General features: G+C 52.3%; 1 protein-coding gene across 1 annotated transcript in view; it reads right to left on the bottom strand.

The window, feature by feature from the left end:
• Nucleotides 1–575: 575 nt before the first annotated feature.
• CACNG5 (calcium voltage-gated channel auxiliary subunit gamma 5) overlaps nt 576–19,718 on the bottom strand; it is a 37,953-nt gene continuing 18,810 nt past the window's right edge. The window contains exons 2-6 of the mRNA XM_047757591.1: nt 8,111–8,352; nt 7,205–7,291; nt 6,140–6,280; nt 2,430–2,575; nt 576–2,177 (exon numbers count right to left, since the gene is read on the bottom strand). Of these exons, the coding sequence (XP_047613547.1) occupies nt 1,920–2,177; nt 2,430–2,575; nt 6,140–6,280; nt 7,205–7,291; nt 8,111–8,306 (828 nt within the window). The 5' untranslated portion in view covers nt 8,307–8,352 and the 3' untranslated portion in view covers nt 576–1,919. The remainder of the gene's footprint in view (nt 2,178–2,429; nt 2,576–6,139; nt 6,281–7,204; nt 7,292–8,110; nt 8,353–19,718) is intronic.

The raw sequence follows: 19,718 nt of genomic DNA, 5'->3' as shown, positions 1-19,718 counted from the left end.
CCCCCCACCCCCCATGCCCCATATTCACATGATGAGGCCCCCACCTCCAGGACTCAGAATGTGGCCACATTTGGAGATGGGCCTTTAATGAAGGGACTTAAGTCACAACGAGGCTGTTAGGATGGGCCCCTCTGGAATCTGACTGGTGTCCTCGTAAGAGGGAATCTGGACATGGGGCCTGCAGGTGTGCAGGAAAAAGACCACCTGCGGACACGTGGAGAGGATGGCCATCTGCAGGCCGAGGAACACGGCCTCGAGAGAAACCAGATCTGCCGACACCTTGATCTTGGACATCCGGCTTCCAGAACTGGAATAGAAATGTCTGTGACCTAAGGGACCAGCCCCTGGCAGACTGAGTGAACGAACTCATTGCTCTTTCAAAGGCCGCCTGTTCCAGAAGTGCTGCTGCCGGCTGCCACAGCCACAGCCACTCAGGATCCAAGGCGCGTCTGTGAACCACACCCCAGCTCAAGACAACCCTAGATCCTTAACTCACTGAGTGAGGCCAGGGATCGAACCTGCATCCTCACGGGTACTAGTCAGGTTCTTAACCCGCTCAGCCACAGCAGGAACTCCCCCGAATGCTGTCTTAAAGAGAGCAAGAGAAAGAGAGAAAAGCCGGCAGGGCAAAAATACACAGCCAGAGCCCTGCGTCGTTTTGCTACTCAAAATCTCAAATCCCAAAGCGGCCACACTGGAAGATGCTTGGAGAGCTGAAGGGGCCCTGTCCTGCGGTGGTCTTTCCACCATTACCCCCTGCGAACTTCACAGAAGGTGCTACATACCTCCCAGCTCAGGTTTCCAGCCAGGAAAATGGGCATCAGGCCACCTCCTCTTCTGGAGGCATCTATTTGCCTGCCCAGGCCCCACACCCAGGAAGCAGATGCTGTCCACATTAGGATTAAACCGGCACCCCCCCACCCCTGGGTTGATAGTCACTCCCAGAGAGCAGCTGGATCATTCTGAGTCTGGCTTGTTCAGGCTCAGGTGTTGGCAAATCCAGCCCCAAATGTCAGGCAGCCTCTTTGAAAGCTGCCTCTACTTAGATGGGATAGACGTCTGTCTACATGATGAGACTTTGAAACAGCCTTGAACCCATGTGAGCAGGGATGGTACGGGGCTTGAAACAGTCCCGAAATTCTCATTGTCAGAGTCACTTGTTTGGGTTAAGGCATTAAAGGCCCCCATTAGCTATGTCATCAAGGGGCCATACACATTAAGACGTCATCAGCCATTACCACCTCTGTGACTTCCTCAGAGTGGCCTCAGACCCATCCTTAGCCCCTTTGGGAGAAAGGCTGGGGCAGGTGAGTTCTGGTCGGGGAAGAGGGAGAAAGATTTACAGGCTGTGGGGCAGAGGGGGAGGTGGAGAGTGCAGACACTGCGCTGTATGGAGGGATATGGTGACAAGAAAGGATAAAGGATTTTACAAGGAACACTGCTTGATGACTCTGAACCAGCCAGACCGCCATAGCAGAGTCACTTTTTGGCTCCTTGGCCCAGATCATGAATGCGAGGGGCAGGCCCGCTGGCAAGCACACAGGTCCAGCCTGGTCGCTGTAAGGTGCTTGGCATCTCGGAGCTGGCCGTGGCCCGGACGGTGAAGCTGGGTGTGCGGGATGAACGCACAGCGGGCGCACCTTCCTCTCCCAGGAAAGGGGGCGTGGCTGCAGTGATTGGCACTCAAGGGGTGGGGCTCCACCAACACACTCACCCAATCAGCTCACTCGCTGGGGCAGTCGGAGCTACTCTGGGGGAAGCAGGGAAAGGACGTGGGTCAAGTGACAACAGCTAAGCACGGGGGGGGGGGGGGGGGGCAGCCCGGGCCTGTCCACCGAGGCCCTGGGGCTCACAGGCCAGCAAGGGGGCACGCGAAGGCTGCCTGGCCGTCCGAAGTCCCGGGAGGGAGGCCGCGGGGCTCAGCAAGGGGAGGATGACATCTGGTCGTAGTCCGGGCACTTGAGCAAGGCTGGGTAGTTGCTGTTCATCTGCAGGGAGGCGTCGCTGGAGATGTCGGAGGGGCTGCGGCCCCGGACCCAGGCGTCGGGGTGCAGGAACTGGCCCGAGTAATCCGAGCAGTTGCTCAGACGCGGCCGGTAGAAGCCGGGGTGCGGCCTGTACAGGTCCTCGGCGGTGTACCGCTTCATGAACAGGTAGACAGACATCACCCCTGCGCTCTGCAGGCAGGAGGAAGCAGAGGAGAGCTCACGGCTGGGGGGCCTGGCCTTGGCCGCAGCCCTGAGAGCAGCTGGAGGGGGAGGCAGTGGATGCCGGGCCGGGGGCATCCACTCCTGGATGACCTCAGAAGGTCAGAGAGGGACACAGCCTGGGGTGAAGGGCAGTAGAGGGGGCGCGTCCAGGACAAGCCAAGGGGCCTTCTCCTCCCATCCAGCCCCCGCCCCGCCCCCTTCCCCACCCAACACTTTTACCTCGGTCAAAAGGAAGGAGATGGCAGCGAAGGCAAACGACCACCCGTACTTGTAGGTGAAGTAGGTCTCGGCGTCCTTGGTCCTGTTGAGCATCTCGTCGTTGATGCTGGAGATGTAGAGCACGAGCCCCACCACGAGAGACAGGCCTGGGGGCGGGGCCGGAAGCTCAGAGGAGAGGGCCGGCGAGTTTAGGATGGGGCACCCCCCACCCCCGGGGTTCAGGGAGAAAGACGCTGGCCTTGGGGTGACCATGAACTCATTCTGGTGTTCAAGGGGAGCCCTCCTGAAGACCCTTAGGCCATTACCTTCTAGGAAGTGAAGAGCTGCCAGTAAGAAAGGCCCTGTCTATGCATCTCTTGAGTCATGAGAAGCCCCATGGTTCTCACCCACCTGCTCACTAGAGTCACCTGTCAGACGTCCCTCCCAGGAGTCCCACCCCCATATCTTCTGCTACACGTGACCTGGGCTGGGGCCTGGTGCAGCAGCGTCCTCAAAGCTCCCTGGGCGATGCCAATGTGAACTAAGGGTGAGAATCACCAAGTTAGCAGGTGGCTTTTGCTAAACTGTGGAATGAAACCAGCTCCCTTGGCAGAGGCAGCCGGGGCCTCCAGCCCCTGGATGGATGGCCATATAACTGTGGGTCTGTGCGGCCCACCTGACCATGGGTGTGGCCTATGGAGGGCATTAGGCAGGAGAGGTAAAGAGAGGTGGCCCAGATTCTGACAAGCATTAAATCAGGGGGCCAGTGGGGACCAAACTCCTGCTGCCCTGGTGCCAATGTCTGACTCGGGCATCAGTCTCGTCCATTAGTGGCTATAATTCAATCAGGACATAATTAATTACTGTTTTGAGCTGTTTAATTCCACTCACATGATTAAGCTAGGGCATCTTGAAGGATGAAAGTTAAAAGAAAATAAATGTGAGTCAAGCCTTCCTTGGCACCTAAGTCGCCTTGGAATCATTGCTGGCCCAAGTGAACCCTCTCTATTGCTATCATTAAAATGACTTCACGGAGCTCCTGTCGTGGCTAATTGATTAACAAATCTGACTCGTATCCATGAGGATGCAAGGTCGATCCCTGGCCTTGTTCAGTGGGTTAAGGATCCGGCGTTGCCGTGAGCTGTGGTGTAGGTTGCAGATGTGGCTCAGATCCCGCGTTGCTGTGACTGTGGCGTAGGCCAGTGGCTATAGCTCCAATTAGATTCCTAGCCTGGGAACCTCCATATGCTGCAAGTGCAGCCCTAAAAGGACAAAAATACAAAACAAAACAACAAAAAATAATCAACCCACTTCATGTGGCCTAGTTCAATCTGAGATTGCTGGTCCTGTCGCCCACCACTGAAAAGCTCAGGAGCTTAGAAGCTACTCTATAGCCTTGACTATTGTGAAGTTCATAGAAAGATCAGGAAAGAGGTTAACCCCAGGTCTCTACCTCTTGGACTGGGCGGGAATATCACCATGCGAGGGTGGGCTGAGGTCAGTGAAGGTGCTCAGTGTTCGTTAAATGGGTGGATGGATGCAAGGATGGATGCATGGGTTGATAGATGGAAGAAAGGACAGCAGACGGGTGGGTGGGTTGAAAAAAAGACAGAGAGACGGATGGAAGAAAGGATGGCTAGATGGATGGATGAATGAGTGGATGGAAGAGAGAAAAGCCCTTGGGCACTGGGTGTTCTGACTGCCCCCTGGCTCCCACCCTATATTGACAGGAGAATGTTGGGAAAAGGAACCTAAGGTGGCTTAGGAGGTGGGGCCCTAAGAATGTCTGGTGCCCAGCCGATGTCCATCCCCTATCTTCTCCTCCCCTCTGTCCATCCAGCCATCCACCTCCCCGCTTCCACCTGCAGCCCCTCTCTTATCAGCAAGTCCAGACTCCACAGCACCTGCAGTGGAAGCCCTGAGCCCTGCGTTATCTCCAGGAGAAAAGGTCCTCATGAAAATGCAGTCACCTTGAAGGAGAGGAAGAGCCTACCTTGACCTCTCCCTACTTTTTCTTCCCCTTCCTCTCTTCACACTCCCTGTTGTGACCTCCTCTGGTGAGGTTCCCTCCCCCACTCCCTAGGCTGACAGCTCCATCTCTACCTCTGGTGCCTGAGCCCTAAACCCTGACCCCATGGCAGCCTTCTGGACTCCGCCTCCAGATGTCACATGGACATCTCACACTTTGCACTTCCCACCTGAAACTTAGGACTTTTGCTCCAAATCTGCACCTTCTCCTAAGATCCCTAGATCAGCAGTGCCATGCACCGGCCACCCAGGGCCCAAGCAAGAACATGGCACTTGTCTTTGACTCTTCCCTTGAAAGCCTGGCCCTTGTCCTACTGCGTTACCTGCCAGGTGTCCCTTGGATGTTCTCATTTCTCTCATCTCACTTTGGGCACCATCACGTCTCTCCTGTACTATTGGGATAGCTTCCCTTCCTCCCCTCATCTCCACAGAGAGTTATTCTAAGGTCCAAATCTGGTCACATCATTCCCCGGCTTAAAATCCCTTTGAGGTGTCTCACAAAGTCCCAAATCCACAAGGCGACCTCAGATGCCCTTCCGGTCTCAGCCCTCACCGCGGTCCTCCTGGCACTCCCACCTTGACGAGTGCTGATTACGGCTTAGCCTCCCCCATGCTTCGTCCTCTCTCTTTCCTCCAGCCCCCTTCCCACCCCACCCAGCCTCACGTCCTTACCCAGTTCCTACTCACCCTCACCCTGCCTTCTCTGGGTAGTCAGCCCTGAACAACTCTTCGTCTGAGTTTCAAACCCTGCCCTGGGACCCATAACCATCCTTGCTGCCTGCTGTCCTAGCCCCTTTCACACAGTCTTCCTGTTCCTGGCCTATTTTTTTTTTTTGGGGGGGGTGTCTTTTTTAGGGTCACATCCGTGGCATATGGAGGTTCCCAGGCTAGGGGTCGAATCGGAGCTACAGCTGCTGGCCTACACACCGCAGCCATAGCAACGCTGGATCCAAGCCGCGTCTGCTATGCCAGATCCTTAACCCACTGAGCGAGGCCAGGGATCGAACCCTCATCCTCATGGATACTAGTCGGGTTCGGTAACTGCTGAGTCACAACAGGAACGCCCCTGGCCTATTTCTTATATCTCCTGTGACAATGCTCTTTTGTAGGTAGTGACTCCAGCTCCCAAGATAAGGCCTGATAGATGCCATGAATAAATGAGTAAATACACAAAGAAGAAAAAGAACAAACGAAGGGCGAGGTACAATCTGAGGTCAGTCCCAGAGGGCAGATCTGTATTGAAGGTTTGGGGTGTCACTAGGAAGTGAAGGGGACAGTCAAGGGTCCCCAGTGGGTGGCTGAGGGAGAACAGCGAAGAGGCTGTTCTTCCAAAGGCAGATTGTATTTGTCTTTCATGCAAAAACGCAGAGACAGAGTCCCTCCCCAACCAGGAACACTCATGCCGGGCGGGAACTGAGAAGCGAGCGGAGGTGATGGCGATAGCCTAGGGTGAGGAGGGCCCTGGGTTCTAATCCCAGCTCCGCCCATGGCGAGCCTCTCAGATCCCTGCTCCAGAGGCGATGACAGGCCCTGGGTCCTCAGAGGCCACCTCCAGCTCTGACTCAGTTCTGCTCGTGCCACTGACTCAGCTGGACCTGTGCCAGGGGCTGACCCACGGCTGTGACCAGAATTTCCCAGAGCAGAGCTGCTAGGAATTAAATGTCACGAGTGCAGAGTGCATGAACGAAAATGACACAGGTTACCTGAAAGGATAAAGAAGATGCCGGAGACAAAGGCCAGGATTGTCCTGTGGGGACGGATGTGTCCGATGTTGCTCAGGATAAACCCAATGAACATGAAGAAGAGGCTGACCAGAGGGAACGGTGTGGCCGAGCGAATCATTTCTAATTGAGGGGACGAGAGGACACTGTCAGCCTCCAGTGGCCTTACCCAGCACTCACCCTCCGGAGTCAAGTGTTCCTGGCAGTGGCCACCGGGGTTCACCAAAGCCGCCACCCTGCCATCCGGGGCTCCATCCCCTTCTCGGGTGGCCTGGGACCTGCCAGTGCTGGCAGGGCTTTTGTCCCTTAGCCCTTAGCCTGTGGGGCTGGTACTAACTCAAGGTGATAAGTGTCAGAATTGTATTGCAGGCTCACGTTGGGGTCAGAATCAGCTCTGGTCAGGTCAAGGCCGGGGTGTCAGTCTTATCAGGGGCCAGAGAACTTGGTTCAGTTCCCTGGGTGCAATGGTGTGGCTGTGGGTGTTTGCCTAAAATTCATTTGCTAAAACTGACGCCCAAGGTGATGGTATTTGGAGCCGGGGCCTTGGGGAGGTTCTTCACTCATGAGGGTGGGGCCTCATGAATGGGATTAGTGCCTTATCAGAGGGACTCCAGAGAGCTCCCTCGCCTCTGCCACCGTGGGAGGACACAGTGAGAAGGTACCAGCCATGAACCAGGGGGCGGGCCCTCATCAGAATGTGACCATGCTGGCACGTTGACCTTGCACTTCTAATCTCTTGAGCAGAGAGAAATGAATTTCTGTGGTTTCTAAACAGTCCCGTCTGTGGCATTTTGTTAGAACATCCCAAACAGGGCTCCCCCTGGGTATGGTGGCCCTCTTGCTTGTTTGGGTCTCCTGTCACCAGCAACATGTCACTACCTCTGGATAAAAATCATCAGAGTAAGCCCCGTGGGCTCAGGCCAGCACAACCAGCTGAGTCTAAGGGCATGAGCGCCTGAGAAAGAAGCTGGCCACCCTGCCTCTTCCCTCTGCCCGGTTCCGCTCTGTCCAGACTGTGGCCCAGGTCGGAAAGTCGGAAGCACCTACTTAGAACGTTGACTGTGGACTCAGACGTCATCTGGGTGTTCACAGGCATCACGTACTCTATGGTGAAGCAGCGGCCCCGCTCCTCACCTGTGGAGACAAGGGTCACGTTTCTGGGTTCTTCTTGAACATGGATTTGAGGTTAGCATATTCAAGTGGTATTTCCAGATGCTTCTAGGATCTCTGACCCACTGTGTATTTACACCTGGGCTGGATCTGAACCCTAGGGGCCCATCCCTGGCTGGTGGCACAATGGGTTAATAATACAGCTTGTCTCTGTGGCATTGCTGGTTCAATCCCCGACCTGGCAGAGTGGGTCAAGGATCCGGCATTGCCACAGCTGTGGCGTAGTAGGTCGCAGGTGTGGCTTGGATTCTATCCCTGGCCCAGGAACTTCCATGTGTCATGGATGTGGCTGAAAAGAGGGGGGAAGAAAAGAGAGAGACCCCCAAGGAGCACCCCTTGCCCCCACCATGTGAGGACACAGGGAGGAGGCCCGGGCTCTGAGCCGGGGGAGGGCCTCTGGGAGGACGTGACGGCGCTGGCCGCCCCCTCCCGGAATCTTCATTTCCTCATCTGCGAAGGGGACGTGCTAATAGGCTCTGCCGTGCAGTGTTGAGGGGAGATGGGAGCTGAGGGCTGCACGGCCGTCAGACCTGCGCCAGGCACCTCGATCGGCCGGGGCGGGGGTGTGGAGAAGAGGACTCGTCTAAACGGACATCTCGAGTCAGGGCTTGAGTTTGAAACGGGTGCTGCTCGCTGGAGGGGGTGCTGCCAGCGTTCAAGGGCATTGTCCATGGTGAACTGCCTCCTTCCAGCTGGGCTGCCTCTGCCCCAGGGGGTGGGGTGGGGTCCCCTGGGCAGGTTTTCCTGGGGGGCAGAACTGTCCCCAAGCCAGGGCGCCCCTACCTGCCAGGAAGCAGACGCGCCACAGGCCCGAGTGCAGGGACATCTTGACCTCCGTGCTCTGGTTCTGGGGCAGGACCACGCCCTCCTCCAGGTACAGCCAGTAGTCGGTGCTGACGGCGATGCCCAGGAGGCCCAGGCCGCACACGGCAAAGACGCTGCTCAGCAGGGTCAAGGCCTTCCTCCCGCAGGCACTCATCTTCCCGAAGGTCAGCAGGCGAGGGGCCACCAGCAGGCAGTGGGCTCTGGGGGCAGGAGAGAGGTAGCAGCCATGGCTCCAAGGAGGCCCAAGTTGAGGGGCCACGGGGCCGTAACTAAAGTCAACACGGCCGGGCTAAAAGGATGAGTGAGGACGAGCTCCCTGGAGGTCAGGCCACAGGCAACAGAGGCGCCGCCTCCCTCTGCCCATCAGGAACTCACAGCTTTCCGGACAGGCTACTGCAAGGACCCCCTTGTCTTACCCGAGAGTCCCCCACACCGGATAATACCATTCATTCATTCATTCATTCAGCAACCCACTCTTCCTCATATGAGAAACAAGAGGACGAACAGGGCCTTGTCCTCGCCCTTGAAGAGCTCCCGTCTATAGACAAAGGCATCCCCAAAGCAATTAAAATGCAGCTCAATGCGGGCTGTGGGAGAGAGCTGCCCAAGGGCTGGGGGCCCGGTAGTGAACTCTGCTCAGGCCCAGAGGCTTGATTCCTCTGGCGTTGAGCTTGTTGAGGGGGAGGGGAGAGGGAGAAGGCAGAAGGGGAGGAAAATGTGTGTTTTTTGCAACAAGGAGGAACGTCTAGTCTGGAACCGCAGTACTGACCCTACGCTATCAGCTGACCGCCGGGGAGCTGATAGATCTGCAGAATGAGCCCCATGCTGGCTTCCTGGAGGTGCCTGTCAGCCAGGCCGAAGAGCACAGGGGTTTTATCCAAGCCAAGGCCTCCTGCACTGGCTTGGACAAAGAAGGGGAAAATGAAATACAAAACAGCCAGCTCTGCCCACCAACCCAAGCCATTCTCCAGGCAATGGGGTGGAAGGAGGAAGGGGATGGCTGGGTTACAAGTATCTCATAAAGCACCAACTGTGTTTCGAGCCCTGCGCTCATGGCCACGGCAGAAGCACAGGAATCGGAGGCCCCGTCTGAGTCCACAAGCCAGAAAACTATGACACCACAGCAAAACAACTCTGACCCAAGGGTGGGCAGTACTATAACCGGTGGAACCTTGGGTCTCGAGAAGGAGGAGGAGGAGGAGGAGTGAGGGGCGGCAGGGCAGGCTGCCTGGAGGTGCCACTGGGTTGATACTTTAGGTAAGGACCGTGCATCACAATCATTAAGACTTTTTTTTTTAGCCGTTTCTTAAATACCTTCGCTTACACTTGAGTCTTATAAAACCCTAATACCTGCCAGAGGGAATGGAACTGGAACCCAAGGATGGTTGGTGAAGGAAACGGAAGGAGAAAGGAACAAAGGGATACGTTGCCTGAATAACAGCCCCATAGGCTGCAAAGAGGACTTTTTTTAAGATTTTTTTTTTTGTCTTTTTGCCTTTTCTAGGGCCGCTCCCACGGCATATGGAGGTTCCCAGGCTAGAGGTTGAATTGGAGCCATAGCCACCGGCCTACACCAGAGCCACAGCAAGGCGGGATCCGAGCCGCGTCTGCGACCTACACCACAGCTCACGGCAACGCCGGATCCTTAACCCACTGAGCAAGGCCAGGGATCGAACCTGCAACCTCATGGTTCCTAGTCAGATTTGTTAACCACTGGGCCACGATGGGAACTCCAGATTTGTTTTTAATCATAGCTGATTGACAATGTGTGTCAATTTCTGCTGTACGGCAAAGTGGCCCAGCCATAATTACATATGCATTCTTTTTCTCACATTATCCTCTGTTGTGCAAAGAGCCTTAAACTGAAAGGCAGGAATCCTGGACTTTATACTCAGCCCAAGTAGCTGTGGAATGTTGGGACATTAACCTTTCTGAGGCCTGTTCTTCTCCGGGCCAACAAACAGGATGAGGATAATAATCAAAGCTGATGTCTATTGAATGTTTATCATTGTTAGGCCTTCTGCTAAACACTTTATTTTAATATTTACAAGCCTATTACCACCCCCATTTTGTAGGTAAGCAAACTGAGAATCAGAGAGGTTAAGAAACTTGCCCAAGATCACTCAGCTAGCAAGTGATAGTGCCTACATTTGAACTTTATCCCTAATTGTTCTCAAGACCTTTCCAAACTGGGTTCATGGAGCAAAATTTCCATGGACTAGTCTAGCAACAAGGATTCTGGCAGGGGGAAAAAAACCCCAAAAACTTGGGAAGGACAGTATCTAGGTCTTAAAGAATTATGCTGTGCATTCACAGGTGAAAGACCTGAAAAGTCCATTTAGCTTTGTTCATCCCAGTATTTTCCAAAGGTATTTGACCTCACAAATGGCATTTTGTTCTGTGAAATCCACTTTGGGGACTGCCCCCCAAGAAGAATAACAAGACAACATTGCTGGGAGATTAAAGGCAACAGCAAGTGTGACAGTGCTTTGACAAACCCAACACACGATCCCCAGGGTATGGTATTATTATTATTATTAAGCAACAATGGGTGGGCCAAGGCCCCGTTTTTTGCAGAGCATGCGGCTCACGGTCTCTAAATTCAACAGTTTGTGCCTGGTTGGAGCTGAACAGCCGATTTTAATGGTATACTTGGCAGGCAAGCAAAACCAGGTCTTGGAGATTTGGAAAGATGAGAGTGGGGAAAAGGCCGGATCTGAATCTGTAAAAGCAAGAAATAAAAGAAGAGGCCCAAGCTGACCCAACCTGCTGAATTCTACACTAGCCACATTTGAAGCCTTGGAGCGCGCTTGAAAAAAAAACAGAAAGGTCCCCTCCTAGAGCAGGGAATACATTTACGCCACTCCGCACAGAGTGAAAAATAAATCGCATGCATTGCACAATTGAAATTATGCTTCTATTAACTCTATTTATCAATAAATAATCTCACCGAGTACTGAAAAGCCCTTTATCATACAGGATCACATTAGGGCCTCACGACAGCCCCATTAGTAGGGAGTATGGCCCCCTTTCATGGATGGGCAAACTGAGGCCATCATGGGCATGCAGCAGACTTGGATTAAAACCCAGGTCTCCCTCTAAAGTCTCTGCTTCAGCTATACTGCTTCTCTACTGATGAAATAAACAGGTTTAAGAAGTATTAGGGTGAAGGGACACATACAAAGCAGACACTCAGGAATCTAGAAATGTATGGGACACTCAATTTTGGAAGATTATCTTCGTAAACAGCCAAGTGCCACATCAGGGCTGTTTCTTGATCCCATTGGGCTTCTTATTGGGAGTCACCTGGGCGTTATCTTTTTATCCCAGTTTCATGGAGATGCACCAACTCAACATTTCGGAGTGTGAAAAGCACCTTTTAGGGGAGGGTGAGTAAGAGTCGGCTCCAAGCACATGTCAGGAAAACCAGGTCTAGGGGCGAGGTTCACCTGAGGTCGCCCAGGCAGTTCAGTGGAGGGACAAGACGGGGAACTGAAAACCTTGGCAAGGCTGGTCCAGTGCTTTTTCCTCCTTTGTACTGCATGGAAAAAGGATAAGGCAGAAGGTGAAAATCCCTGGTACTTCCCTACTCCGAAAACAACACCATCGTGACCACATGGGTTTGCGGCCTGCCGTTCCGACGTGAGCATGCACGCGTGAGAAAGACTCTCCCACCCCAGGTCTTTGGTCAGCGGGGGCGGGAGTCCCCACTCTGGTCTAGAGTGAATTCCTCGTTCCCACCTCATCGGGCCCTGGGCAGAGTCTGTGCTTCCGCACTGTTTCTCCTTTTCCCGTGGATCCCATCCCCGACTCTGTAATAGTCCTTTGACTGTTCTGCTGGGAGAGTTAGACCTTTTCTTATAAAAGTTGCTCCCACCAGGGAAGACGTTTCTGTTGGGATAGTACATGAAAAACTCTGGGGGGGGGGGAAACACGTGTTTCACATGAATTCAACCGTGAAGAAAATTTCACAGACTGGGAAGAAACAAGCCAAAACGTTGACAGTGGATGTCTCTGGGTACCAGGTGATGTATATCTGATTTTTCTCTCTCCTTTTTGGGGCTCAACACAGCTTCAAAAACAACATGTATTATCTCTCTACGCAGAGAAGATATCTGAAGACCAGACTCGTCAATCCTCCAGTCACTGGCCTCCTAAACGGAACGCGGGGCCCCTCAAACTCCCAGGGGAGAGATGCTGAGATCCAGGGTCCCCCTTAGGAGTTTGGGGCCTAAAGTGCTCGGCAGCTTTGAGCCTTTTGGGATGATTACCCGGCTGCCATTACCTCTAAGTATTAGCTTGTTAATTATCAGGAATTAAGAGTCGCTAATTATCATCCATGACTAGTAATTAGGGAGAAATGTCTTGAGGAGATTAAATTGCTAATGGCACATTTTCCTGCCCAAGCCAAGAATGAAAGGACTTGCAAGGAAGTGCTGAGGTGCTTGGAGACAGGTAAGGCTACAGGTGGGACTTCGGGCCCAGGTAGAGGCCTGTGGGGCGAGGGACAGGGTTTTGCCTGCAGAGATGGAGAAGGTAGGAGAGTCCGATGCAGGCTCCCTGACCCGGTCCTTCTCTTGGCTTGAGGAGAACAAAGCTCTCCAATCCTTAAATGCCTCTGAGCACAGAAAGTCTGTGCCATGTCATGACCATACCAGTCAAGTGAGGATGCTTCTCTCTCTCCTGCCTCCTCTTCCTGCTCCCTCTCCCAAACTGCAGCCGAGAGAGGAGGGCAGCAGAGGAGGAAGGGACCAGGCTTTGGGCCCCCAAGGGCAGCAGAGCTGCGGCCCTTTTGCATCAGGCGGGAGGCCAGTTTGGGACTGGACGGTCCAGTCACTGGCTGGGGCACTTTGCATCCCTGGGAGACCAGAAGAGCCACAGGGGCTGCCAGAACGTTCCTCTAGAGCCAAGGGAAGGCCCGGCCCCACTGAATCAACACGGAAAGGGGACAGAGGGCTGTTTAATGACCACATCCCACAGGCATATGTGTTCAGAGGGCTTCGGGTTAAGCACTGGAAGCTCCCACTTTAAGGCAATGCTTTGAGGAGGTGAAGAAGGAGATAAATGCCCCTGTCCCCTCCCTCCTTAAGAGCATGTTTCTCCATCTTGACCTTGCACCTGATGCAGCCGAGATGAGAACAAGCGCGGAGTCTGCAGGCTGAGGTCCGGCCTTCCACGCAGCCTGGAGAGGAGAGGAGCTGGCCTGGGGGGTCGGGAGCAGGGTGTTGACCCTGTGCTGGCAAAGGGACCAGTAGAGGTACAGGAAACACAGGGGAAGTCCCCCTCTTTGAAGGCCAGGCCCTAAGTCAGGGTGTCTCCACCCCCCAAGTGGTGCACCTCTGACCATTAGCAGAGCACCCCCTGCCAGGAGCTGGGGTGGGACAAAGGCCCCACTTTTATTTTTTCCCTTAGCCACCCTCACCTTCTGTGGCTCAAATGATCAGATTCTCATTGATCTCCTGGCTGGAGAGATAAACACTTTGGCAAGCTGTCCGAGGATTTCATTTTGAGTCACGTTAAGGAGTTCCCTTTGTGGCTCAGTGGGTTAAAGACCTGATGTTGTCTCTGTAAGGACACGGGTTCGATCCCTGGCCTCACTCAGTGGGTTAAGGATCTACCATTACTGTAAGCTGTGGCGTAGCCGGCAGCTACAGCTCCCATTCAACTCCTAGCCTGGGAACTTTCATGTCCTGCAGATGTGGCCCTAAAAAGACTAAAGAAAAGAAAAGAAAAAGAAAAAAAAGAAATCTATTACTGAAATAGATTTTTATCTTTCAGCAAGTGTGGAAACCAAAATCCCTTTAGAAAAGGCCAGGAGGGTCACACCTTTCTTTATTGCTTTAGATCCCACTTAAAAAGAGCAGTGATGGGGTTGCAAACCCCATAATTCAGTGGCATGAAGTCTTAACGGTTGGCCATTAGAAGCCCACTCCTGTGGCTGCCTCCACCTGCTCACGTGGCTACCAGGTACCATAAAAACCAGCGAGAAATGAAAACCAATTCTGTTCCCTGTGTCTTAATATGTGTAGATGGGAAAAATGTTCAGACTTGATCTAATTTTGGTGACACAGGCCATCCATCAGACCCAGGCTGCAAACGCCTGCGGAGAGAGAGCTGATGGAGGCTCTTGTCCCCTCCCCAGCATCCTGATCAAGCCCACCGCCCCCCTCACCCAAAGGACACTCCACCTCCCTGGTTCCCGCAGGCCGATGCTTATTGGACCAGGTCCATGTGCCAGACACTGTTCACAGACACTTACACATAATCCACAATGACCCTTGAGGTAGGCACCATTATGAAAATGGGGATGTTTAATCCTAGGACCTTTTTTATGGGGTTACGAGTTCAAGGAGCTAACACATGGAGCCAGTTTAAAGTCGGGACTCCAGCCTAGCGCATAGCAAGGGCACACCATAGGCTTAACCAGGGTCATTATCCCCACTTTCTAGATGATGGGCTCGGGGGTTATGCCATGTTTCCAAGTTCACCCAGCTAGAAAGTCAGGGGCCTGGGATTTGAACCCTGCAATCTGGCCCCGTTATCTGCCACACTGAATGACCTCTCTTTCATCTCTCAGCCTGGTTCCGGTGAGCTACAGAGGGAAGTGTCCAGAGATTTCTGAGCTCATCATGTTGGAAACTCTCTCTTCCCCAAAGTGCAGGTTCCTGACCGTCAAACACGCTTTGCCCTATTTTTTGCTCAACAGGATTAGCCTCTGGCCTAAGAGAAGAGGGCTGAGGGTTTCAAGTCCTTTTCTCCTTGGCCTTTGCATCCCTCAGGTGGATGGACACACCAGATATTTTTCCTTATCAAATAGCGATTATGGAGGGGGAGGAGAAGGGAGGAGGAGGGGGACAAAGGGGAGGGAAGAGACGAAGGAAGCGACTGAGTATTTCCCGCTGGACACTCTGAGTTATTCTTGGTTACACCCAGCCCCCCTCCACGCTTAGAATCAGTATTTCTGTTGCAAGAGACACTGCTTTTTCTGCTGAGTCCTCCTTCTGGGAGAAGGGAGGGAGGAGGGGTGGGGACGGGGAGGAAAAGCAGTCTGGCTTTGGAGAAGCTACCTGGACCCCACTCATCGGCCAGCTTGGAGACCTGCAGCAGGCACGCCCCTCTGGAGAGCAAGGCATCGGCAGGAGAACACTTGCAGGACAGTCAATGTGGTTCAGCCAGGTTACAGAGCATGGGGTTGGGGGGGCGGGGGAGGGGGGCTTCTCTAAATGCCTCCTGCCTGCCCCGTTTTCCCGTCTCCAGCACATTTTACCATAACCAGGATGCTAATGGTATGTGGCGCCCACGCCACGCCTCCCTCTCCCCAGCACCCTGTGATCCTGTCCTTCTCCCACATACCCCAGCCCTGCCGGCCCCCATCCCAGGCCCCGGGTCCAGGTTGCTGCGGGTCCAGGAAGAACGCCCACGCGCCCAGCATTCCAGCCCTCCCAGCGTCAGTGCAGAAAGGGAGAGGACGTGCCAGCCACTTGAAAGCGAGAGCCTTGAGGGAGATGGGCAGGGAGAGAAAAGCAGAGAAGAGGGTGACGCGTTTCTCTGAGGAGTTGGTTCCCCGCACGTTGCTTTCTGCCTCCCCCACAGCCCCTGTGACTTTGGATGAAACAACCTGAGGCCCCGAAGAACCTGGCTCTAAGCACCTGCCCCGGGTGAGTGAGGAGGCCAAGGCCATGTGGGAGGCAGAGCCAAGATCCTTTGGTTTTCTCAGCCCCGGACTGTGGCCTTCTGGCCTCTGGAGGATCCCAGGGCTGACCCCATAAGTCTGTGCTCCAGCTGATGCTTCACTACGAAGCTCAAGAGAGGAAATCAAGGTGCTTACTGTGTTTTTAAAGAGACCTGAATATTTCCCACCTGGATGTCAGGCCTGAAGGCCTGGGAGGGAACTCAGGGCCTAGACGGCGGGGTTTCACCTTTCACAGCCCCCACCCCTACCCCCAGAGGGCTGGTGACAAGGTGGGGGAGGTGAGGTCTATGGTTCTGTGAGCTTCTTGGCCAGCGGCCAGCGGCCAGCGACTCCCCCTCCCAGACCCCAGAGCGCAGAAGAGCACTGGTCTGGAAAAGAAGCATGAGCGTGAGCCCCAGCCCGGCTGTCTCATCTCATAAGACCATCAAGGCCGGCCTGGAGGCCCAGAGGCCCTGGGCTGGGTGGCCGGGCCTTTAGTCTCCTGCCGGGGCCTCGGGCCACTGGCTCAGCCTCTCAGAGCCTCCATCAATAATGCAAGACTGATTGTTTCTTTAATGGGAGGCAGTGAGGATTCCAGGACCAAAAATGAGTCACGGGCTCTCAGCAAATGCTTGTCTTCATCCTTGACCCAGAAAGAAGCAAGACTGGCCACTGAGGATGGTGACCCCAGGGCAGGAGGGTGACCCCAGGGCAGGAAGTAGTAGTGAGATGGTGCTGGTAGGGTGGGAGCAATGGGGGAGGAGCTCGTGTGCCTCTCACTTTAAAAGCGGCCTCACAACCGAACCGGTGAGGCCGAGGTGGGACTGTGTGGGACCAGAAGCACAGAAACCTCCAGAACTACTAGAGTGGAAAGTGCCAGCTCTGGAACAGGTCAGGTCAGGAACTGAGAGGAGGAAAGGGGAGGGAGCCCCCAGCCTCCCCTTCACTCCCCAGGATCCACATGTATCACGATCCCGTGGGGCCAGGGCCTCAGACCTTCACGCCCAGGGGCCCAGCCCTGCTGCCCATCAGCGTCACCTGGGGAGTTGTAAAGAAATCCCAATAATGGGGGTTTGCTTCCAAGACCAATTACTGCCAACCTTCTGTCGGGGGTGGAGGAGGGGGAGGGGATGAGGCATCCGTATTTTTAAAAAATTCCAGGTGATTCCAACATGTAAGCAAGGTTGAGAGTGACTAGCTAACATGGGGACCCTCGCAAGCCTGGAGCTGTATAGACCCAACACTCACAGCGGGATTTTGGCACAGACTGGACTAAAACTGAGCCATCTGATGTGGCAGCCACCCACGGGCTCTCGAGCACTTGAAAGGTGACTGGTCCAAAGTGAGATGTGCTCTAAGTACAAATACACAGCGATCTCGCTCTCTCTATTCTTCGTAGGGCCACACCTGCAGCACATGGAGGTTCCCAGGCCAGCGGTCAAATCAGAGCTGCAGCTCCCAGCCTATATATCACAGCCACAGCAACACAGGATCCAGGCCGCATCTGTGACCTAAACTGCAGCTCACAACAGTGCCAGATCCTTAACCCACTGAGTGAGGGCAGGGATCGAACCTATATCCTCATGGATCCTTAACCCACTGAGCCACACAGGGAACTCCACACATGGGATTTCTAAGACTTCACATGAGGAAAGATACAAACTATCTCATTAATGATTTTTAAAATACTGGTTAAGTGTTGAACTGGTATACAGGGCTAAAAAAACAGACTAATTTTACATATGCCTTTATACTTTTTAAATGGGGCTTTAGAGAATTTTAAATTACAGTGTACGGCTCACATTATATTTCTATTGGACAGTGCTAGTCTAGAGATGAGCCAATGCAAAATGTATATCTTACAGGTTTTCTATTTGTAACTCTGCTACATCTGTTGTTTGATAGCAATTTTCCTAAAACTTCACCTTGTGATTTCATTTGTATAACATTCCTGAAATGACAAAAAAGAAAGACATGGACTCAGACATGAAAAAAAGAATGAAATAGGCCATTTGCAGCAACATGGATGGATGCAGAGATTATCATACTAAGTGAAGTAAGTCAAAGAGAGAGAGACAAATATCATATGATATTACTTAAATGTGGCGTCTAATAAAAATGATACAAAGGAACTCATTCACCAAACAGAAACAGACTCCAAGATCTCATCAAACTTACAGTTGTTAAAAGGAAAGCATGGCGGGGAGGGATAAGTCAGGAGGTTGAGATTAACACACACACACACTATATATAAAATAGATAATTAACAAGGACCTATCACGTAGCACAGGTAAATCTACTTGACACTCTGTAATAAGCTATATGAGAAAAGAATCTGAAAAAGAATGGACATAGGTATATACATAACTGGTTCACTTTGCCGTACACCTGAAATGAACACAATATTGTAAGGCAGCTGTACTCCAAGAATAAAATTTTTAAAAAATAAAGAGAGAACAGATTAGCAATTGTTGGGATCAGGAACCATGGTGGGTGGAGGTCAGTGCGGCTATAAAAGAACAACAGGAAGAACCTTGACGTGTGGACTGTTCTGCATCTTGATTTCATTCTTGTCACTGTCCTGGTTGTGCCACAATTTTGCAAGACGTTACCATGGGCAGTGGGGGAGTGGAGGGTACTGGATAAAGGGCCCATGGGCTCTCTCTGTTTGATTTCTTACAACGGACAGGTCAATCTACAACGTCTCTTAAAAAAAATAAAAGTTTATTAAGGAAAAAACCAATCTCACCTCTGAAGCAGGATCTTTCCTACTCGTCTGGTGAGAATATTGAGTGATGCACCCTTTTGGAAAGCAATTCAGCAACACGAATTGAGCATTAAGCATTTCATTTCTCTTGGTCCCGAAAATCCTACTTCTGGGAATTGCCGCTAAGGAAACAGATATAAGTACAAAAATACATAAAAATGTTTATTCACTATTGTCTGTAATAGCAAAATGCTCAAAACCAAAATGCTTTTCTGAAAGGGAAGAGTTATATGAACTCTGGTTTACCCCCTCCATCTACTATTCTGAAGTAGATGGAAAATGTTAAATGAAAAAAAAAGGGGGGATACAAAATATCAATAGTTTGCTGATTTGTAAAAAAAAAATCTGTTAACATGTGGGAGGATGAATATGAAAATATTTGTGGTGGTTGCTTGGATAGTAGGGTTACCATTGAATTTGATTTTCTTTCTACTTTATTGCTCCTTTTATCTGGTTTGGTTGAATAAATGGCACCACATTTTCCCATAAATGACATAATGATCTTTTTCCTTTTCAAATTAGCTGTCTTTTTGGAGTTTAGGGACAATGCCCCATCAGGAAAGAGGGCGGGTGGCTGACTTGCCCCCTGCTGGCTGATCCTGGTAGTGCAGTCTGGGTGCACGAAGTGGGGGCCCAGCTGGGACAGATGATCAATTATGGGCAGATTTAGGGTCCCGTTTCTGCCCCAAAGCTACTCAGACAATCACTGCCTGTTAAAAGGGTAGAAAGAAGAATCTGAAATTTCATAGCTCATGTGAACTCTGGCAAGATACTTAAGTATTCTCAGCCTCGTTCAATAAAGATATAAAATGCTGGCAATAATGTCATGTTTGTAAGCAGGGGGGGATGGAGGGATGACATGGCACAGGAGCACAGTGACCTAGGTGGTGTGTTTTATTTTACTTCGTAACGCCAAACTGGTTTCCAAAGCAGTTGTACCAAGTTACGCTCCCACCTGCAGTGTGCAGGAGTCCTCAGAGCTTCATATTCTCCACAACACTTGATATTGTCAGATTAATTTTTGTCAATCCCAGTAGAAATAAAATGGTATCTTACTGTCACTCTTTCGTTTCCATGATTACTAATGATACGGAGTATCTTTTCATGTCTAATCACATTCTACTCCC

The sequence above is a fragment of the Phacochoerus africanus genome, chromosome 14, assembly GCF_016906955.1.
Source record: "Phacochoerus africanus isolate WHEZ1 chromosome 14, ROS_Pafr_v1, whole genome shotgun sequence".
In the NCBI taxonomy this organism is placed as follows: Eukaryota; Metazoa; Chordata; class Mammalia; order Artiodactyla; family Suidae; genus Phacochoerus; species Phacochoerus africanus.
Note: the sequence above shows the minus strand (reverse complement) of the source record. Positions and strands in the feature narration are given on the sequence as shown.